Source organism: Fringilla coelebs, assembly GCF_963513975.1.
Source record: "Fringilla coelebs genome assembly, chromosome: 1".
NCBI classification, from domain to species: domain Eukaryota; kingdom Metazoa; phylum Chordata; class Aves; order Passeriformes; family Fringillidae; genus Fringilla; species Fringilla coelebs.
The window spans coordinates 117,391,278-117,415,594 of record NC_140028.1 but is presented as its reverse complement, the minus strand read 5'-3'; the positions used below and the strand labels follow the sequence as shown (position 1 = coordinate 117,415,594).

Genomic DNA, 24,317 nt, shown 5'->3' with positions numbered 1-24,317 from the left:
CAAGCACTTAACTTTACACAGTAATGTCAGGCATCTGACTTTTCAGTGCATGAGAAATCCAAGTGGGAACTGTTTGAGAGATACAAATTACAAATCACTTGAGTAGTAGAAAGAGCTGCAGTGAACAATATTAAAGGGTAAATCAAGACTTGAGCAAAAGTAGGGTTCTTGTGATGCCTTCTATCTAAAATTATAAAACATTTATACAAACGGGGGAGGCTGCAACATGATTGTTTTGGCTTGTGAGAGGACTGAAATTCAGAGCTGAGACTGAATGCCAGGCTTTCAGCAGTGTCTGAAGCAAATACGATGTGCAGTCATGTTTTCTTGGCTGTCCAGCAGCCTTCAGGCATTTGGGAGGAGCACAGGTTTTAGGGTCACCTTGCATTCTGCAAAGGCCACATACCAGCCAGACTGGGGTAAGCCAGAAGAAGCATTTCCTTCAAAGTGCTCATCCCTTTTTTCCTGCAACAGCCTTGCCTAGGTTTAGCTTTAGAGTGTGGTTGTTCTTCCGATTTTGGTTATGTACCAAGAAAGCTCTCGGAGGGACAGCACTGTTTTTATTTTCCCCGAGATGCACAGATGGGTGATGTCTGCTTAACTCATTTAACCATATTTCCCAGTGGCTTCACACATGTTGGAGAAAATGTGGAAAATTCTAGAGGTGAATGAAAAAAAATACTTAACAACAATTTTCTGGCTTCTCTTGAACCATTCAAGGACATTTCCTGTGGGGAGCTGCAACTGAGTGACAGCCTGTCATGGCCCTGAGCGTAAAAAAAAGGCACATTGTTATGATAAAAAAAAGAGAGTGGTTTATTTTGTATTTCTGTTGGCTCAAGAGACATCTAGGCATTCTCTGTGAAAAAGGACAGTGCTATGCAGCTAAAAACATGGCCCATCGGAGTTCCTGATAGCAATCTGCTTATTCAGCTCTGTTATGAAAAGTCCCCTCCCCCAGACTATACACAGGGTTTGCTTTTTCTTGATGTCACAGGCTGTTACATTCTGGGTTAAGCAGTTGATGCTGTTGGAGCAGGGATCAGCTTAACATTTCTATACAAATTATACAAGGTAGCTATAAATTGCTTCATGAGAAGCCACGTGAGATTTGATGTGATGTCTCTAAGTGCTACAAGTTTATTTATTTTTCAGCAGCAAAAAGAGCCGGCTCTCAGAACTACGCAGTAGCTCCTGAATTTACTGATCTTAACTGGGAAATATATTCTCTGCTACCCTGTAAATCTAAACAGAAGGAAGCTGTTTTGCTGAAGCTTTATCTCCACAGAAAGGTATCTCTAAGCCAAAGGTGGGTATGACAGAATTGAGGTTTTCACATGCGAACAACTGTGATCTCTGATACGAGCCCCAGCTCCAATTTCTCTGAATGACTATTTTAGCTATAAACCACCCAGAACCAAAATCTACAGTCAATACACACATCATACTATTAAAAATGGTTTTGCATCTTGCCTGCCACTGGTCTAAGATCACTTTAGCATAATTACAGCTTGATGCGACATCAATAAGTGTGCATCAGTTGGAAAAGTTTTTATTGCCTAATAGCAGGGAATGGTAATAAAGCAGATGTACACCAGGCCACATGACAATGGCAACCAATTGGTCTGTATTTGGCAAAGCAAAGTATTAATGTTTTATAAACACAATGTATGTTATACTTTTCTAACAACAGGGGTGTAAATCTCTGCACAGCATAAACACTTGTGAGGATCAACACAGAGATACTGCTGTGATAGGTACTTTGAAGTTGCACATAAGAGCTCAAGCTGCAAGATGCCAAAAAAATTGGAAGTTTGTAAAGAATCACTGCCAGATTCTTAAATGTAGTAGCACTTGTGGGACTTTCTGAAATATAAATAGCAATTACCTTCAATGCAGAAGGTATTTGCAAAAATAAATGTACTGGTGCATATACCAAAACTCACAACTCAGTTTTCTATTTGAGAACCAAACTTTAAAATCTGCAAATTGTGAGTAAAACAACCCCCAAAATACTCTTTTGCTCAACACCCCCCTACCCCACAGTGCCCAAATCCACGTACACATGGGCACGCACATCCACAACCGCTCCAATATCTGCACGCAAACATGACAGCCTTAGTGTGAGGGCATCTACCCTGTAGACAATTCAATCAATCTCTCAAGTGACACTCACACGTGCCTGCACACACAAAAGCAGATGTGGCATTAAGATTTACAAAGTTATTGAAACTTTTAACAAGTAAAACGCATCTTTACTTAGCTACACCAGAATGAGGAATAAAGGGGTTTACATATGTTCCAATTCTAAACCTATCAATCAAACCCATGTTATTCCTTTGGGAGCTTATTTACATGCATATTTATCAGCCTCACATGCTAATTCCCTGCTGTTTTATGCCTGCGAGGCATGTTTATGAGTCATAATTGTTGATCTCATTTGATGTATTTCACTGAAGTAAGACATTATTCAGTTATGTGGCCTAATGTCAATGAATTACGATGACCTGATCTTCGAAATGCAACTTGCTCTTTAATTTTTATTAGAGCATTACTTATTCAGAAGAAGAAATACAGTAAAATGGAAGATCACATGTTTTTATTGCCATTTTACTTTAACATCTGATTTGAAACACTCCTCCCCACCTCTAGGCAAAGTTTTAAAAGTGTAATTCATAAACACCAAATGAAAAGAATTTCTGCCTGAAATTAGTACACATTACTCAGAGTAGGACCTTTTATAGATGTTCTTATTTTGTTTTAACCAGCCACAAGACAGGCCTTTGGAGCACTGGCATATGGTTTGCGAAAGAAAAACAACCCAACCGAATTCAAAGCCCTCAAATTGTTCTTTGCCTTAACTTCATCAAAACTGAAACCAGACAGAGACTTCACAGCAACTGAGAAATGACTGCTAAAGTAAGTTAAAGGTCCCCAAACTGACTCATCATCTTTTATGCTAAGTGGTGACAATTTATAAACAGTAAATCACTTGATGGTCAAAGTAAAGACCTAAAGAAGGAATAATTATGATGTGTACAAACTTCACTGCAGTAGCCTGTGTTGTGCCATTAATGGCTATTTCGAGGTGGCAAGCCAGAAATGGTGACAGTAAGCATTCACCCTGTAGGAGCCAGAGTAAGTTGCTCCTTATCCTAGGCTAATATAAAATTACCACTGTACACATAATTTACTATATGATTTTCAGATGTCCCCACTTCCTATCTTAATATTCAGTATTGTTTTAATGCAACTATTATCAATTAAATCTGTTCAAAAGTTTCCAAATTGCTGCTCTGAGCTACAGCTTTAGCATAGAACAGAGTAATATGCAGGAAAATTAAACTATCTTTAGCTCAGCAATGCAAATTCAAAGTGCAGGCTCATTTTTCCATAAGAATCTCAAAATGAATGTGACAGATATGAGTAAGTATCTTGGAAATCACAGAAAATCTGCATCTATCTTCCTGAATTTGTAATATCCAGAGGACTGGATATACATTATATACAAATATAACATTAATTCCAAGACAAAAAATCCTCGCAATATTTTTCATGTCCAGAATTAAATCAGGCTTTATATGCTCTTTTTAAAAGTGAAAAGGAGCTTTTAGTCCTATGTTTACATGGTATTTTTCCAAATCAGAAGTTTGCTTCTGAAGGCATGCATTACAAACCAGTTTCTCTAAAAAAACGTAAAAATCTTCACTTGAACAAGTAGTTATTCTAATGTCACAGTTACAGGGGTATAACTTTAGGTCATACAAATGCCCCAACTAAAACTGTTATATGTTCATCATAAATAAGAATTTATAAAATACATTAAATTTAATTCTGCAGAAAAATTTCAATTCCATAACTTTTCAAACAGAATTTTCCACTTATTATTCAGTATATTATTGTCTCAAGAACCCCAGAACAGAGCTAGAGCTGTCCACAGCGTAAGCTCTAATTTACAGCCCTTCTTTCTTTCAAATTCAAATAAGCAAAAGACACAAGCTCATCTGCCTGGGGTACTTTTATTTTAATTTTCTTCTTCCATTTTTTTAAGAATAGCAACAATTAATGCTACATTTTTTCTGGCAATAAAATCTTCTTCTAGTAAGGCAATAATATTGTGGTGACCTAGCTGTAATAATTCAGAATGGAGCTTTGTAGACTTTTGCAGAGAAGTATTTTCTTTCATACTTCAATAAACAATGAAACAATATTGGGTCACAGAAGTTTGGAGGTGGCCCTGTGGCTCCATATGCTTCTCTCCTCCATTACGATAACATCTGTTCTGGCTACCAGTCAGCAAATCAGATTTGATAAAAATTCATCTGTGTGCAAAGTAGAAATGCCCAATAATGGACAGATTTATGTTTCATCGCTCCACCCTTTAAATATTTCAAATTGTATGTAACAAAACAAACGTTGGCATCTTCCAAAATTACAACTAACATATTAAAAAAAATGTACCCCTTTATAATGAAACTCAAAACATTATCAGATCATTGCAAACATATTTTCACATGTATTACATTATCTATCCCTTTAATTGTACTTAGTACTGAAACACTATACAGTTCATTTTTCCTAAGGTTAAATCATTGATTCCATTACAAATCCAATTTCTCAGAAGAAAAGAATTATCATCACCATAAAAGCTTTATCTGGATGAAGTTTGTGCCTTTTAACTTTTAGGAAGATCAAGAATAATAATTTGTAATGGGATATCAAAATTTTAGTGGAGAAATTTATCATACACGCTACGTGCTAATATTTTGATTATATGGTCCCAGTTGCATTAAACTGGATGGGATTTGGTTAAAAGTTTGAGCATAGTCTTCCTATCCCAGAGTTCATGCATTATTGTGCATCACTTCAGTATCCAAGCAAAAGATTTAAGTGCCAGCTGTTTGTACAGAAATAAGGTATTTAGAATTTATCACTAAAGGTGTAAAACCCCTTCATTGATCATTGAGCCCATCCTTTGACTGAACACCACCACGTGAAGTAAACCACAGCACTCTTGTGCTTACTTTGAAAAACTCTTGTGAGAAGTATTTTCCCTCTTCTCAAGACAGGACCTGGCAATACTAAAATACAAAACTATGAAATAAATAAGCATAAATAAATCAACTTTGACAATCAATTCATTAAGGTGGAGTAGTATTCCTTAGACTTGCAGCCAAATCATGTTGTAATAGTAACACCCATACATATCTGTACTGAGACACCATTTTTCAAAGGCTCAGGAATAGTTAAACGTATTCAAAACATTTTGATTTTACTTAATTACTCAAAATATTGAAAAGGTGACAATGATCTACGTCTTTTGAAATACTTTTCACTTCCATTACCAAAAATACTTTTATTTGAAATTTCTAAGATGATATATACTTATTTAAGTTTGTATATAAAAAAATAAAAAAAAGTTGTGTGTGTTTTGTACCCAAGTTACACCTTCTTAGTTAATTAGCTACCTGCCTCAAGAAAACTGCCTGAAAGAAAGAGCTGAAGGATGGCATCATCACTGATGCAGTGTCCTGCACCTTGAATGATGTGGGTCAAGTTCCTGGCCCTGCTGCAGACCTCTTGTATGAACGAGTCATATCATTTCACCAGCTTCAAATTCCTTTTTGCATGAGAACATATAATCTGGCTGCTCTCCTTATGGCAGTTACGAGAATTAATTTCATAGCTTCTTTTTTATATGACAACTTCTAAAAGGTAAGCACACAGATGCAAAACAGACATCCCAAGTCCCACTTCCCTTTTCAAGCAGATCAAGACAAGAAGCACAAATTGCATCACAATCTTGTGTGGTTGTCACAAATGGTGAAAGTAAGTCACATTTCTATATCCTTTTGTGTCATTTGTGCTGGGGTTGAAATGTTATAGTCACATGACTACTGATGTAACGAACTAAACATGTAACATGATGAAGAAACTGAAGATACTTATGAATACCTAAAAGATATTCTAGATCTGACAGAAGTGTTCAATCTTGTCACAGAGTGTGTCTATGTACATCCATATAAATCTGAAGCTTAAAATAGTGAGAAACAAAACCCACTGATAGTTCACTTAAACAAAATAAGATTTAAACACAAGCTGGCACACATGCCTGTGAAACGTGATGGTCCTTATCCAGTATTGCTTAGATTTGAGCTAGTTTGCTATTTTGTTGACTGAAAAATGATAGGCAAAAGCAGAAAGGCTATCCACATTTCTCTCTGTCCCCCCATTTTACCACTCATGTTTAGTGAGAAAGGTGTTCTCTTCCTATCCTGTATATTTAGCCTTTTAAAAATTATTGTGTATTTTACGAGCAAAATGAAGACTGGGACTGACTTCAAGAGTCAGTTATATGTGTCCTGCCTTTGCATTGCCAAATCTTGACACCAAATGCTTAAAATCTGAACACACACAAAACAGGAACCCCAAGTAACCACAATGCAGTACCCTGGGCTAAACGACTGCTTCCCTTAAAGGGCACCCGGGCTTGTTACCTTTGCAGCCAATTGGAACCTAGCCATTAATTTTAATAGGGCCAGGATCAGGCCCCTGACTTTTTTCGACATCAAAGAAACATCTTTCACAGTCATGTTGTTATAAATAATTAAAGCTGATTAGTAATAATAAGGTACCTTAACCAAAAAGGTAAACAGTGGAGACATTTATTATCAAAGTAAGAAAAGAAAATTAAAATAACCTCCAACACTTTTGTATGTGCAATTCATCAGGAAACGTTGTAAAAGAACAAAAACAAATGTTGGCTCACTCCAGAGGTTCTTTGTCATCATTAATGTATTCAGGTTTTCACAGCTGAATTGCTGTACTTTGAAAAGATTTTCATGAAAGGAAACTCAAATTCAACGTTTAAACAAAGCTGTCAGGTTACCAAGATTCGTATTTGCTCGTATGTCCAGAAAATGTTTTATCCTTTTTAAAAACCCGTTAGGTTAGAAGTATTATTATTCCTTTGCTATCAATTTGTAAACAACAGAAAATAAGCTTTTGTTAAGCAGCACACATTTATTTATTTATTTGCTACCGCAAAGCTGAAACCAGCAGTTAGAAATATCTGTTCCAAAGCGGAGGTGAAACTACCTGGTACAGATATTTTACTTCATTACTAGTTCTGTTCCTCAAATTGATACAAATGGCCTCCTTCTGTTTCTGTCTGTCTGCTTGCCTGATCAGCAGAGCTAATTGTCAGAGCTGGGGAGATCTCCTATACCTAAACAGAAGATATGCAGTTTGTAACCTGCTTAATTTGCCTTATGTCCTGGATGGCCCTCAGTATGTTGTTCATTAAAGTATCAGCTGTTTCGGCTGTTGCAGTGGCAACCTAAGCATAGGCCTATTTTTCTTTGTTAAAAGGCCAGATTGTCAATAAATAATACACATCTTACCAGATAATTTATTACCACTTAAATATGACAGTACTTTATTTCTCTCCCCTTTCATGTGTCTCAGTTTTGCATGTCTGAAGAGGACGAGGGCAGGGAGTACCCTGGGTACCATGGAGGCTAAAGAATAAGGCTTATTAGCCAATCAAAACCCTAAAACTGAAGCTTTGCAGTATCAATTGAGTGAAAGTGGGTTGAAACCTTCTCTTTTTAAAATCAGGAATTCCAGGTATTTATAAATGTCCACATACATGAAAGACAGGAAACATCCCATCCGTAGTAACATATTTCTGTTATATAGAACAATCAATTTCTAATTCAATCAAATTTGTGACAGTTAAGCTCTTTAAAAATGTTTTAACGTACATTTAATCTCAGACACAGAGGTCTGTAACATCAGCTAGCTGCTCACAATTCATACACTGCTTTGTAAATTACAATCTTTAGTACATCAGGACAGAAGTGAACCTAGACATTTAATTATTATCCTGTACCAATCATGCTGGCCTCAGCTAGAATTCTGATTTACTGGTCTTTCATTATACATACACAAGTACAATCAAATGTGTACAGTTCAATTTTTTTAAATTAAGAGAATCTGCCTTTTCCATATGTAGGAGATATAGCCATTTAACATAATTTGAACATTTCCTGGAAACACTTAATATCTAAGGTATTTATGGCCAGTAACCTTCATATTATATTTCTGTGTGAAGTCTGAGTAAAATATTCAAAAGAATGATTGTATTCTCATTGTTAGCTTATGTATAACTTTTTATAATGTACTAGTTTTAAACCACTTTTAATTACATTTACAGAGGTTGTATTAAAAAGATTATTCTGTTTTATTTTGCTGTTCAGTAGGTTACTATAGTTTAAATGGAAATTTCTTCTTGGTATTTTAAGGTTCTCTAAGCATGTAATATTTATTTTAAAAAATTAAATTTCTTTTGCATTTAACTTGCATTCTTTCCTTCTATACTACAAGTATTATTACACTATACAGATACTAGGAAGCGAGATGAGAGCCAACTAGTTGATCTTTAACTTGGATTTGGGAAGAGCTAGGAAAAGAAACAGAAATGCTCAAATCAGCCTTTCCCAAAGTAGGGTCACAAGGAGTTGTTAGAAGAATGACATGAGGCTGACAAGTGATTTATGCCAGTATTCAGGCAGAGCTGTATCTGGAATGACCTGGAAACTCCCAGCTCAGATGACTGAACTGAGGTAGTGTGCCAGTGTTGTTAGTGAGAATGGTCTTGTTTTCATATAATGATTTAGAGTGAAACTTCCAAAATGAACATCAAAAAAATTTCACTTGGATCAAGAGAAGTCGTGGGTGGCCAGAGAAGCTGTGGATGACCATCCCTGGAGGTGTTCAAGGTCGGGCTGGAGGAGATCCTGAGCAACATGATTTAGTGGGAGGCTTCCAGCCCATGGTGGGGGGGTTGGAACTGGATGGTCTTTAATTTGTCTTCCAACCCAAACAATTCCATGAACAGACATCGCTGTCCAAAAGGTCATCCCTAGTATCTGCCATATCAACCACTGAAGGCCATTTCCCTACATGATGTTTGTGCCAGCTACCCATGTTACAGAATAACCTCCAAACTGCAGTTAAGGCAATGTGCAACTCATGTGAAGCCACCAAAACCTCCCGTTATACTGATTCTAGAGAGGAGAATCCATCTCTTAAAGCTGGTATTTCACTAGCCCATGGCAGCTACTCACATTTGCTCCCACAGCTGAAGTCATTTAAAAAACTCCTGCAATTCCTAAATAGAAATTTGCAGTAAGGCACTGAAACCAAAGGGCCCACAAGAAGCAAATTTCTAAGAGCATGTCAACACCTGTACAAATACAGTCTTTCAAGTAAAAACTGTACTGTGTGATAGCTAAGATAGCTAGATTTTCAACTAACTATATTAAATATATGCATTTTTATACATGCATAGCTTCTCTGTAAACTGATCTTTTAATAAAAATGTCTAATACAGAAAAGAGGAAAATGAAGAGTCATAGGGAAGCAGCTAGTGACAGCCTGAGTTAGCTCAAGATACACTGTGTTGCTCCAAAAGCCTTTGTCACTACAATCCGGTTGCAGCTCAATTAAAAGCAAGCTAAACAGCAGTTATTATTAATAAATGAATATTAAAATGCTTGTTATGTTAGCATATGGCGTTTGAAGATGTAAAAACCATTCTTGCTTTTATTCATCCAATATGAAGTGAAACAGACTGAGGATGGCTTCTCCTTTATCATACCTGAGGAAATCAAGCCCTGCAGGAGAAGCACAAAGGTTTTGAACAGGACCACTAGCAAGAACTGTACTGGTGGGGCACACTAAAGATTTCTGGCTGAAGGGTAAAACTCCCCAGTGAAGGACACAGGGCTTTTTCAGGCCTGGTGTAAACCACAGCATGGAACCCCAAAGACGTTAAGAAACAATCACAACCCTCAGCTCTTCTGTTCCAGTATAATGCAAAGAGGTTCTCTGTTTCAATCTTTTTAATGAAAACACACAGTAGCATGCATATTTAAAAGGACTCTTAAAAACACAATGCTATACTTCATGTACATGTTGCTCCCTGGAGAGAAGATGAAATAACACACATGATATGACACACATGACATCATAAAATATACTATCAAAAATATTTGATAAGAAAATAGCAAGTCTTCAACAACTCACTGTATTTGCATTCTCAATTACTTTTACCTAGGAAAGTACTTCTCACACAGAGAGGTGTTTTTCCTTTAAATGGATTGATTTCTAAAAATTGAGGTAAATAAATGCTGTACAGGGCAATTCACATTAGCACTGTATATCTGGGTGAAGAGGGTTGTAAGGGGAAAAACCCCTTGACTTATAACACTGAGTAGCTAAGGACCAGTTAGAAGATAATGCAATTTTCTTACAGCAAAAATTCACTTAACCCTGTAAGGAATGTCTAGGGCCAAACAGTTCATGTGCATTAGGTTTGGGGAAATTATTCGATAACACATGCTTTGTCCAGAAAAGATGGCATTTACTTTATTACTTCATTCCCCTCTGTTTTCTACTTGTTTTCTGTATGACACAAATATAAGCCAGGTATCTCAAATTTCACGTAAGGTACAATTCTCCATGGAAATACTTTCTAGAGATCAGGGCTATGAGGTTAACAGCAGAATAGCATTATTGTCCAAAGACAAGCAATGGAAACACCCACACAGTATATGGCCAAAATGGAAATATGAATGCTCTCTTATCCTTTCTCATATTTTTTCACAGCAGGTTTGAGAATCAGAAGGGATGCAATAGTAAGTAGGAGGTTGGGAACTTATCTGGCTCAACGGGATTAATTTCAGTCACACACTCCAGTAGGTATCTTTGTCCTTCCAGCAACATCAGCCTTCTCTGTCCTCACCACCAACAGTAGCCCTTACACATGAAATATATCCTGCCAAACTCAAAACACTCTGACCCATTAAAGGTTTCCCCTTTTCTTCTATTGAGAACAAAGAACACATTACATTTTTCTATGTGAAGTATGCTATTAAATAAAAGCTTGTACACTAATTAAAGCAAACGTAATTGTGAGAACACACTGACATTGTTAAAGTAAATTACCCAATTTGTTAATAGTTTCATTTCAAGTGACCTTAATTGTATTAATTGTGATACTGAGCAAATTAAATTGAAGAGTATTAAATGCATTGTTCCAGTCTGTCCTTAGAGGATCAACTTTCTCATTATATCAATGAAATGGGAATACTACCTACCACGCTCTTTGGAACTTGTGTTGGAATGTGGTGGACGCTGTAACTTGGAGTGAAAATTCATGGCAGAAAGTTAACCTAGTTATCCCATTTCAATGTAACAGAAACCTTGAGCATTTGGAAGTCAGAAAAACAGTTTGTCAGATGCAATATGCAGGGAGAAGGTACAACAATAATGTTTCTGAAATTTCATTAAGGTCTCACAAAGCCTCTGCTGGAGACAGAGCTATGATTCACCAATTTCTCTTTGAAAGATCCCTGTTTCAGAGGGGATCACACAAAGATCTTGTTAGAATAAAGTGAATAAAAGCATGATGATTCTTAGAAGAGAGAATGCAGAAAGATGTCATCAAGTCAAAAGACTACAGTAGTCAAAAGAAAACATAATAATGCACACATACCCAGACACATGTAAATTAAAATACAACCAGATCCACAAGAAACAACCAAAAATTAATTTTTTTTAAAATAACTAGAATCCTCCATTTGAAGTATTAGATTGCAAAATTGAGAATCCCTGTCATAAATTTCTAATCAACTATTTAAAAATGCTATTTAAAAAAGCTTAAATTAATGCATATATGGCATGTACCTTTTTTGTATCTTGAAAGAAAAATCAGACATAAGGCAAATAACACAGGCCAAATTAATCAACAGAAAAGGACAAAAATACTATCTTAATGGATTTTAAAAAATGTTTTAAAGGGACAGAAAAAAGATCTTACAGTTAAAGATCTTTACAGTTAAAGGCTTATTCTGAAGTTTTTAAACTTGCAAGCAAGCACATTCTCATGGCTTATCATAACTCAAGATTCAAAGTTTATCAGTTACATAAAATCTGGAGAGCTACCAACACCCAGACCTTTCTCCAAATGACACTTACCTCATCTGTAATGATCTACTTTCATTTGTTCAGCTAGGTAACTGTCTCATGCCTAGCATCTGCAACATTAATCCTTGCAGCTGTTCCTAGTGAACCATGTCTTAATCTTCTCAGGCCACTTCTCCAAAATCTCAAGAATACTTTGAATTTTACCTCTACTCTCCATTGTGTCAATCATCCTGTCCCAAATAAACCATGTTTTTTCTCTATTCCTTCACTGAAATTTTAATAAAAGCACTGAGTACTACGAGACTCAACATATTTCTGGAATCCTATCCAATATACCCTTTCAAGCTGACAGCAAATGAACAAAAAGTAGTCAACGCAGTTTTCCAAGCAGCTATACTTAAGAGCAATCCATGTATTTTTGAGATTTCTTTAATTTTATGAAAACTGTGAGAGAATTTCATAACTCCAGCTGGACATGACATCTTCTGGTTCTCCATCAAGTTTTGGTATCAACTGCACATGCTAAAAATGCAACACTTCATGCAGATTTACAAATATGACTAGATCAGTAACTAAGTATTTATTTTCAGCACCCTTATCAGCACTGAGCTTTTTTCCAATCACCTTATCTCAGTGAAGGCTTTATCACTTTGCCTCCAAGGTAAGCATTCAGCCATGCTTAAAAAACACAACTCAGATATACTGATACTCTACAATATTGCACAGAATGGCTCCAGTGGATCACCACTCCACCGTATTTCTGTGATTCATGATTCAAAAGAATTAAGATAGAGATTTTCACCAAGTTGATTCTATATCACCCCTGAAACTTGAGGCTGCACTGAAAAACCTTGTCTTGAAATACTTTTGTGAAGACAACGATGGACAGACTGCATGGACAGGAACAACTGTATACTTTGATGCCTGAAGAGCTAACACCAACCATACACATGCTTTATTTAAAATGAAACATTAAAACTTCAAAGACTTATTCTGGATATATAAAGTTTCAAATTAAAATGCACTATGTGTTTCACAGCAAAAAAGGCTATGAAGATGAAATGGATGCTTTATATAAAATATTTACATAGATAGAACATAAAAAATGTACCATAGTTGGTAACCTTTATGACTTGGGGAACCATGTATTTACATATCTTTATCCTTGCATGTGCGTATGTGTGTGTTGTGTATATATTTTTAACAGTTGACAGCTGTTTTAGAGCATACAGAGATGCCAAGCTGAATGAGGGTCTTGATTACTTCAAGATTAGCTATCTAAAGTTTCTATTCATTTTAAGTGTTGTTAGTGCGAAGAGTCATTAGTCACTTCCTTGTCTCATAGAACATCAGCATACATTTACATTGTTAATGAACATTTGGGGTAAATGAATTAATGGCACTTTTAAACATCAATTCAATCCTAATAACTTTGTATGTCATAGAAATGTTAAGGTTGGGATAAAAATGAGAAACCTTTTCAGTCAAGGTAACTAATTGCTTCTGGGCACAATAAAGGGTAAAATTAACTTACAATGTTTTTTTAACAGGGTGAAAATTTTGCTTTTTCTTGAAACAGAGTTGAAGGAATTATCAATTTTTTTTAAAAGCGAATAGAAATTGGAAGAAAATGTTTATCTTTTTCTTGACTGGGGTAGCCTAGAAGCAAGCTGTTGTCCTCTTGAAAATGGTTATTATTTTAGTTTGTTGAAAAAAAGATTATTTTCAAGTTTCTAAAATATGTACAGAAACGCATTTGGTTTATCAGGCTAAAATGGCTTCATATCGTTGAGATGTCAAATGTAATAGAAAAGAAACACTGCCTAGAAAAGCTATTTCATTTAATTGTCAGGTTTTAAAATACTTCCTCCGTGACGTACATTGTAATTTTTAAACCTTGAAGAAGCTTTGTAAACCAATAAAGAACCCGTGAAAAAATTAACTCAAAGGGACAATGAAGTTTTACCAATATGTTTTGAAGCAAAACATCAGCTTCTTCTAAAAACTGAAGTAATAAACCTGACTGAGGAGAACTTGACATAGCTTTTTAATAAGCACTAGTAAACAGAGGATTTATAAACAGATACACCCACATAGAGCAGTTGATCGGGGTGAGGGACTTAGAAAATGTGACAAAGTTGTTTCAACTCTGTAATTTAAAATAAATTTTTTATTTTGCCCTCCTGGTACATGTGTTCAATGACTGGAAAATTACAGGTAGTTAAGGTGCCACTGTGTATAACTGAGTACTTGAGGAATGTTTTCATGACAAGGACGAGCTTTCTCATTAAGCTTATCACTTTCTTCGAACCAACTACACTGTCACTACTAGCAAATAAGTAGAAAAGATGAGCAAAACAGACAGGCATTGCATTATCCAAGCAGTTTGTTCTCATTGTTCATTAGGGTCTTCCAAATACTGCATTTAACTAATTTGTTTCAGGTTATGTAGTAATTTCTATCTTTAGAGCCTATTCATTCTATCTCAGCTTTGAGATATTTTTTCAAATAAAAACATAGGGGCTGAATCAAACAAAAATCAGACTTTTTATTTGCATAATTTTGTCCAAAATAACATACTGAACTTCACTGAAGAACCAAATTTGAAAAAGAAAAAAAAAGAAATAAAAAGGAAAACAAACAAAAAAGATTCCTAAATCAAACCAGTGTAAGAGTCCATGCTTGAGAAACTAACATAAAGTCATGCTCCATTTCAATATTCTTAAGCTGAAGTCAGTGTTTGGTTTATGATTAAAAAAGGATGACAGCACATTAAACATTTGGCTAATGCTTCTGTCTGTAATTGAAAGTTGACTTTTCGTGGTTTTCATTAGTGTCAGAGTGTTCCTCACATACTCTGTGAAATGTTCTTTAAGTTGCCCTGTTCAACTTCATTGAGTGAATTAAACAAATTATGACAGGTACAGTTATTATGACACACTTACATAAGATATAAACTCAAAAAAGAGCACAGAAATACAAACTCACCTTCCCCTGGCTTGTTCAAAAAACTCTGCAAGGGATCAATGCCTATCTCTTGTTCCTCTGTTTGCAAAGGGTGACTGGTTTCAGATACAGAATGATACATACTGGCAGTAGTAAATTCCAACTGATGAGTATTTATCTGGAAGAAAAAAACCAGAGAAACAAACATTTCAGTATTCCTTTAACTATTTTTCAATTGCATGAGTCAAGAACAAAAGTACTTAAAACCTCCCCTTATTTTCCAGGCACATCATCACCATTCATTGTCTAATTAGCAGAACAACACTGTTTTCATTTGAACGCTGTAAATGTTGTATTATTTGGAGTCCAAAAGAATTGTTATAGTTCCTACAAACATCACACTGCAAGTTAAAGTCCAAGCATGGTTTTGAAGACTGTAAAACAGGGCAACAGCCTCTTTCTTTCCTTCTAGCTTTCCCCACTCATCTTTTAGTCTGATTCCAAGGAGAACTGATGCTAGTTCTTGGTCATGATGAAGATTATAGAGCAAAACTGAGGAAAGACCATCATCATCACTGTTCTGGACCCAAGGCTTTTCATCCCAGAAAATCTTCCTTTAATCAGTTCTTTTTCAGAAATTATAGGTCAAGTATAACATAACAGCAACAGACACACAAAAAGAGAATGGATTAATACTGACTGGCATGATAGGTGAATTTGATTTTATCAAGATTTATACTAACTTTTGAACTTTTGTCTTGGTTCTGGCAAGAACAGGGTTTTGCAGTAGCCAGGAGGTGGCATGGCCAGGGCCCAGAGGTTTTTCTATACCATGTCATGTCATTACCAGGGCAGGGAGAAGGGAATCTTTTCTGGGAAGATTCTTGTCAAGTAAGTGTGGAAGAGAGAGTGGTTGGGTAATGCTGGCTCTCATCTGGAAGGAGTGGTTGCTTCTTATCTGCTGTTAGGGTTTCTGCAGTGAGCAAGAAGGTTTCTCTTCTTATCTTGTCATTAGTTTCTTTCTTTTCTTGTCAGCATCCTTGCTGTTACTGTTAATTTTTCTTACCTCATTGCTGTTTCTAGTAAATTGTTCTCATCTCAACCTGTGATCTTTACCTTTTGTTCCTCCCGTTGTCCTCTCCATCCCACTACAGGGAGGAGGGAGGGAAGGCAGGAGTCAGCAAATGAGCTCTGTGTGCCATGCAATGGTTTCAGAGGGAAAACTTTACTGGAGAATACCATTCCTAAACCAGGAGAACTTTCTAGAAAGATGGTGTTAAGGAAGCATTTTAAGAAACATAATCAACTAGCTGGTGAACATTTACAAAGGTACCTTCCAAAAATGAAGGCCAAAAGGCAGAACTGAAACTTAAGGAAGTAGGTGATGCAGATTCATCATCACAGGCTCCTGAATGGCACTCACATCACTATCAAGCAACTGAACAAGAACTATGTTAGAAGTTCATTTGAAGAGTGCTGGAAGCTAATACTGGCTGCAACAAATTAGAGGATGCCAATAAGAGGGTGAAAAGCAGACTATGCTATGATCAGTGCATAAGAAAGAGAAACGACCTTACCAGTGCATTAACAGTGCAAGAGTACATTTGTCAAGACTGCATTTTAGTCACTGTACAGGAATTTATTAACTCACAACGCAAAAAAACCTAAGCCAGCTAAATAGGTCTGATTTGCCCAAGCACACTAAGGAGCTACCTACAACTGCCAGATGAGTTTTAAATATCACTTACTTTAACTGCTTTGTTTACAAGTATCATAACTTTCTAACAGCCACAAAATTATATTTAGAAAAAAATAAAAAAAGAGATACAAGAAGAGGTATGCATCTACGCTTTCAGGACTGGCATATTAACGAATCTGAAATCACTTCAATTATGCTTTTCCTTTGGTTCCTAGAAGGTATGATGACATTGACCATGTAGGCTTTATACCTTCAGTTTACTGTCAATAAATGAAGGGGAACTGGGATTCTTAAGACCTTTTTATAGTCTATACCTTCTTAATTTTCCTAGTAAGTTAAGAGGGAAAAAACCCCCAAACCCCAAAACCCTAAATAATTAACTAGTTGGGCCATTAATAGGCAATTCCTTGAAACCAGTGCACCCAGGCTGTTTTCAAAAGCATGCTCTCTCAGCTGTATTCCCTGAGGGGTTTATCCTCTATTTGCCCTGGCACTGTAGTGATGAAATGATCATACCATTTCTCACTTCCGTTCAGCTAGCAGGGAACATCTGAAGGTCTTGGGAACAGGGAGCCAGTAACCCAGGGAAGGTAGGCCTTACACTTGAGCAGTGGTACACCTTTATGTTAAATTATTACAATCATAAAGTTGTGTGACAAAAAACCACACCACTAAACCACAGAATTGCCTTGAACAATTCTATAAAAGGCTCAACAAAATGTGCTATGACTGTATGCATACTTCACGCGTTTCCTATGTAATTTTAAAACTGTAACAATGAAAACTGCCTGAATGGTATCTTGAAGAAAAATATTTACAAACTTGTTAGCCCCTTAAATAACATTTACCTGTAGTCTTATGGCTGCAAAAATATAAAGAGATGTTTATAAATACCTGATATTTTAAATAAATAAAAGAAAAAAATATTTTATTTAAAGAAAGAAAACAAACCCCCACCAACTTTGCAGAAGTAATTTTTTCCTGCTGGAATTTTAGCTGCTGCTCTTGTTCCTTTTGCTACACACTTGTAAATATCTTTTTCCTGATCAGCTGATTTTGTCTTCACTAAAATTACAAGCTTTTTCAGACTGTGCTGCTTAACTTTTTATTTTTATATTCCTTCAGAGATTGCTACACAATCTGACCAAAGCAGAATCCTGAGCGTCTTTCAAACTGAGAACCAGGCACAAAATGACCATACCAGCCATTATAGCTTTAGCAGCCACCACTTAATTAAGACACAGTATGTTTCAGACTTACATCCATAACATGGTATCAATTTAGCCCTAGTAAGTTTGCTCTTCTATGTCCTCTTCTGTATCCACCTTCTTTTTTTTTTAAATACTCCCTAAATGACGTACCTTAACAATCTACATGCACCATAATTTACTTTACAGACTGTTAGAGCAGCTTTAAACAGCTGAATAGATTTACTTTTGATATCTGCACAGTGATTTAATCGGTTATTTGTGTTTGTTTATGGATACATATGGTTAGAGTTAAAAAAAGTATCACTACCTATCAGTCTTCACTCTTTAGTCCAAGCAATTTTCTTCACAGTTTTATACTGAAGTTCTTTTCTGCTCTTCTAACAAAGAGCAAAGGGAACTATTAAACAATTACAATTACACTTGGGATCTTACTCTGAGACAGATTAATTCTTCACAGGTTTGTGGTTGATTTGTAATAGCCTATAACATATTGTTCATATTAAATAAGATACAATTTAAAACCATTCTCAGTGTGAAACAATAAAAATGTTATAAACCCCTGAAATTCAATTACTGGATTACAAGACCTGATTCTGGCTAGCCCTAACATCTCAGTGAAAGCACCTATTTGCACTCTTTTTTTAACCTCCAAAGTTGAAGGGCTAAGGAACTCACAACACCAGGCATGCTTCCCACTACTGGGAGTTCAACCATTCTGTAATATACATGAGAAAAAAATTAAGACCATGTATGAAACATTTATCTAGTCAAGGAAATTAGCAGAAACACGAATCCAATCATGAGCCCAAGGAAAAGGCAGGCATAGACTCTTTGGCTACTGGCCTTAACAGGAGGAGCCCTCATGTGCCACCAAGGACAGTGCTACAGGTTTGCTTCTCACTGACGACCCCACGTGGGGTGAATCCAGTCTGCCTTTCAGGGAAGGCAGCTTGTCAGCACATCTGTTCTCAACAGAGACCAAAAATCCCTCCAGAGACAGGCTCACAGACTCCAGCACAGAGCTCCAGCAGATATTAAAAGGGTTCTGTGGAGGTACCTGCTTATAGCGTATCATCTCCTCTCCCACCACCTCCTTTGTATTCCACAGGTGATCGAATACCAACTTGTTTTCATTAGGAAAAACTTAACTGATGTTTACTGACATTTACCTAACTAACAACCTCTTTCTACACAGCAGAGATAAACCACTTGCTGCATTAGATAGTTTGATTTAACATACCCGTTCTAACTTTCCTTTTTCTCACTGGGTATTTACTCTTAGTGAGTACTTAGTACTTGGAAGTTGCTTGCTTCTTTTTTAGATGTCAGAAAGTTTATTCACCCAAGACTTTACAAATATTTTGCCTTCCCTATTAGCTACTCTAACACATTATGTGATTTCTACCACCTTTAGCCATAAAGCAGTCTTATATAATCGTGCCTTTATTAGCATTGCCATTCTGCCTGTATACAAACCTGTGAGTTTGGAATGCTTAAACAAAATTACATTTCAAACATTCAAAACCAAAAACCACTTCTTCTCCTGACTGTCAGTGGCAACAGCCTCAATTCAGCCTCACTTCATCTTTCACTAATATGTAGAAGTCATATCTAGCTAGATAGAAATACAAGACAGATAAAAGTCTAATTGAGATATGTTTCTATCATTAGCTGTACTGCCAGTGAAGCACCCATCACTTTTGGACCGGAGCTGGGTGAAACATTGCAAAAACACTTACACAGAACTGTACAAGGCAGAAGACTAAGCTGTAAAAAGATTATAATAAATGCTCATATAATAAAATTATTATAACTTATGTTCATTAAGAAGATGGAAAGTTTGAAATAAAAATAAATTTTTTGCATTCTTTTAGTAGTGAGACTATTCACTACTTCAAGCACAAGTGGTAAGATTACCCTAATCTCAAAAATGTTGATAAATCAGCATTTCATAAACAAAACATAGCACAGTTCAACATGAATACTGTACCTTATTTCATGTCATAAGACATTCATTAACATCTTCACTTGCCACAGATACTGAATAAAAGTTTTCAGTATTCAAATAAGCAGTTTATGGATGAAAAGCATTGTTTCAGAAATGGTGACTAAATTAGCTCAATCTAAAAAACCTAAACACACAAAAAATGTTTCCCTTAATCATCACTGTTTATACGGACCTTGAAAAATTATTTACTCAAAGCACAAAACACACCAAAACATATCAAAATTAACATTTAAGAAGTGATGAGTATTCATACTGTTTGGGCAAAATTAGAAAATATAATCAGTTTCAGCAAGGGTATTTTGAAGGTGTAACTGAGTAGGTGAAACAGAATTAGGCAAAGCTGGTACAACGCCCATTTTCCCTCTCTTCCCTTCCCTCCCATGGTAAAATGTAAGGAGAGGAACTGCAGGCTTGGAGAGATACTCAGGATGAGGGCTGAAGAACTGCCCAAGTTGCAGCACTTGCTCCACTCTTGCTCTCTGACATCCTCTCACTTCTAAACAATCAAGCAACAGAGCAAAACATTTTATGCTTAAAGAAAAGAAAATGAGAGCCCGCTGAACTCTGAGGACGATGTTGAACAACGCTTCTGAATCTTGGATATGCTAAAAATAAAAATCAGTTTCCATCAATACCAGCAAAGCTACCTGAATATCACATTTCTGAAAACTACTGAAGCATACCAAAGTATTTAAATAATACTTTGCGTTCATTCTATTAGACTGCATCAACCACCTTCTCCAAATTATCTTTGGGCCTTTATTTCATGCCATATCCAAAGTCTACTATTTTAATTACTTAAATTGATGACAAGTAGAGGAAATACTTGTTTAGCTAAGTGATAAATTAGCTGCCCTGTGAAGTCAAATTGATTAAAACGACCTCACTTAAAGCAAGTGTCTGATGTGGTAATGGTCTTATGCATGTTTTGTTAAGTTTGACAGCATCATGTTATGAGGGTTCACAACTCTGCCCCTCATTTGTGGCTTATGAAGTAATCAAGCATGGTAGAACACTGAAGTGAGGATTTTCCAGAATGTGAAAACATTTTAAAGTAGGTAAGAAATTAAATATTAGGGGAATAAACATGCATTGTGTTTATTTAAAGCAATGAAGCACAGATGTCTTCCAAATCATCCTGAAGCAGTCCCATATCACGGGTTTTCTTTCACTGACCAAATTAAATTATTCATCCTGACCCAAGAATTAAAAAGAAAAAGCATGTTAACTAGAGGGCTGAGTAGAAGACAGTCCTGAATATGAACTTTGGAAAATGAAGACACGAGGACCATTTGATCTGTTTCAAGCCGGATATTTTGCCAGGACACTCATTAATAAGTATTTTTGAAAAATCTGTTCTTACCTATAATATTCACTGCTTTCTTCTTTGCTCTAGGAGTGTTTTCTACTTAGGCCACAGGGACCATCTATCTTACAGCACTGTGATCTTCTGCTCTCCATCACTTGAGCTCTTTACTATCACCACCTCTATATAAATAGAGAAGATACCAGTGCCTCCAAGAGAAAAACCGCCAAAAAACTCCACCAACCCAAACAACCCTCCCACACACACAGAGCAGCTCAAAACCAGCTAAGATTCCTACTCAGCCACTTCCACAGGTTGCCACCACCCACTGAAAATACATGCCTAGGGAAGAAGACTTACTAAGTCTGAAGAGAAGTGCACAATTTGACTAACTTTGGATAGAATAAAGCAAGTCTGTTTTCTTTTATAAAATGTATCAGATTATGTATCATTAAAATAGAATGATGCAAACATAAAAAATGGTCTGAAGTGGTGGAGCAGATTAACATTAACATCAGCTGGGATCCAGAACAAAACAAACAAGATCATGCCACTGATGGACAGGTTAACAGCCAGTGAGTCTGATGGTCATGAAATGCAATTAATTTTGTCCCATTTAATAACATTTCCTGCATTTTAACTTCTGCCTGTCTGATCTCTAATACAAAAACAGAGTTACATTGGACTTTAAATAAGTTAATTAAGTATAAAAATCAATCATGTGAAAGTCTTAATATTTAATATTGTTAGATTGTATATCAAAGTGGTTTTATTATTTATTTACTCCAAACCTTTCCAGAATACTTCATGTGGCAACAGGGAGTCTGTATCTCACAAGATAAATGCATTTACAATGCCAAATAAATTATATATAAAAGCATTTGTCTTAATACATGTCATTCAATATTAAATATCACCCATTGGTACCACCCTGAAACCCTAATCCATTTTTACCAACCACACATTTGTATTATTCAAATGTTATCTATTAAATAGTTGTCTCGAGAGCCACAGTAAAGGAATACATACCTAAGAACAATTATCATAGGAGCTTTGAAGCACTGTCTACAGTTTTAACCCTACAAGTTTCATGTCTTACCAGTACTTTAACATGCAAAGTATAAATTCAGTAGTGAATTAAAATGTCAGGGATAAGAAACAACACAAATAGCCTGGGACCATGACAATGTATTGTCTTGGTAATTCATATGATAGTTGAAAAAAAAACCAGACAAAAAACTTTTTCTTAAATAAAAACTTTAAAATCCTATTAATTTCAAAGATAGCTATGCACTTGTTACAAGCATGGAACAAGTCCACACATTTGCTGGTTTCCAGTTTTCTGGAGGTTATGTGATTCTGCAAGAAACACAAGTTTAACTAAGGAAGAAAACCTTGAATAATGCAGAGAGGATCAAAATCCTTATGTCATGCTTGCCACTAAGTTTTATAGCCACAGCCCCCTCTCATCCAGGTCAACAATTCTTCTCAAGATGGAATGCTCTGAACAGTTAACCTGACATTTATGGCTAAACAGCTTCTGTCTTCTGCACTGAAAATGGTGACAATGAAAGTATAAAGGCAATCAACCATCTTAAATACCTGATGCTATAGTTTTATGTTCAGCATGGTCTCACCAAAAAACAAAACAAAACAAAACAAACAAACCAAAACAACAACAACAAAAAAAAAACCAACCAACCAAACAAAAAAAGACAAAATAGCCAGCCAAAGCAAGCCTCCATTTTGCAGTTTGAATTTCCAAATAAAACAAAAAAAAAAAAAATCACAAATCCCACAGCCTTAACACAGAACTATAGCTATTCTTAATGCAAACTATGTGACAGATCCACAGTGAGGCTGTTAAGAGATCTAACATTGACTGCAAAAAAGAAATACCAACAAACCAAAAAAAGATCCAAAGTCAACAGCTAAATGTAGCCTATGCCCTGAACCACCCACAAAAACTATGTTTAGCACCAGATGTGAAAACTTTATGTTGATGCATCCTCACATTTCTTCCTTTCGACTGAAGTCTCCAGAAAAGGCTCCTTGTAGTCAGAACAGTTGATAAAAATGAGATATGTAAGTCCTTTCCCATTGTCTGAGATGGCTAAGGCCTGAGCTGAAATACTGTATCCCTCTTTAGTCAGCACAGGACAAGGACCAGCTGCTGCAGTCCAGAGAGAAGCAAGGAGACTTATTAAGAGCATAGAAAATATAACCTATGACATAAAAGTGAAAGAAACAATTTTGTCTTAGTGAAAGAAATAAGTTTTGCCTTAGTGAAGGTGAAAGAGAAGAAGGAATAATGCCATAAGAGTTCAAATCAACTCATCATTCAACTAAAAATCTATTCCCTTTTCTTAGAGTGATCTAGAGGTGGTAAAAACCCTATTCATATTAAAAAGATTCAAACAACTGTAAACTCATTAAATGTAAGAAATACTTGGTTTTATTTTAGAATATAATTTATCTACCTGGTTACAAAACAATTCAACATAATTTAAATTAAAGCTTTGTTCTTCCAAATATGGTTAGGTTTACTGCTGTTTATGGTATGCTTTTAAGTATTTAAGAGTTTTACTTTCAGAAACACACAGGCACCATGCTATGCTACACACTTTATGTTTTAGTAATACAAATGTAACTCAAAGGGCCAAAGAACGTCAAGACTGAAAGAAATCATCAAAACAGTGAACTGGAAAAAATGGCAGCTTAGCCTGCAGCCTTACCCAAAATGATAGTAACTAACTTAGACACTAAAAGTGTATTCAATGAAGTAAGTTTCTAGAATATCACAGCTTTAAAGCAGTAAGCAATTAATCTTGGATTCCGCCTTTATTCTTTCACTATTTTTAGAAAACAGTTTCCTGCAGGGGTTGACAGAATTTTTATAGAAACACCAGCATGGTTATGCACGCACAGAAGCATTTACATCAAATCTTTCTCTTCTAGTTTTCTCTTCTAGATATGCAGATGCTAAAGCAGCATGGTATCATGCTGAGGTACAAAGAAAGTTGGTGGAAACCTCATTTGCTAAAGAATATGAGAATTTCATAGGCACTTCAAAGGAGCAGAGAGAGGCAGAATTTTTTTCATACCATACAATGAAGTTTCTATACAACATGAAGACCCATATCCCATGTTTGC

General features: G+C 35.9%; 1 protein-coding gene across 2 annotated transcripts in view; it reads right to left on the bottom strand.

Moving 5' to 3' along the window:
- The window catches only part of TBC1D5 (TBC1 domain family member 5), a 316,725-nt gene that overhangs the window by 170,656 nt on the left and 121,752 nt on the right, over positions 1–24,317 (bottom strand). For both annotated transcript variants that reach the window (XM_084207646.1, XM_084207647.1), the window contains one exon: positions 14,983–15,118. In XM_084207646.1, coding sequence (XP_084063772.1) covers positions 14,983–15,082 — 100 coding nt within the window. In that variant the 5' untranslated portion in view covers positions 15,083–15,118. The remainder of the gene's footprint in view (positions 1–14,982; positions 15,119–24,317) is intronic.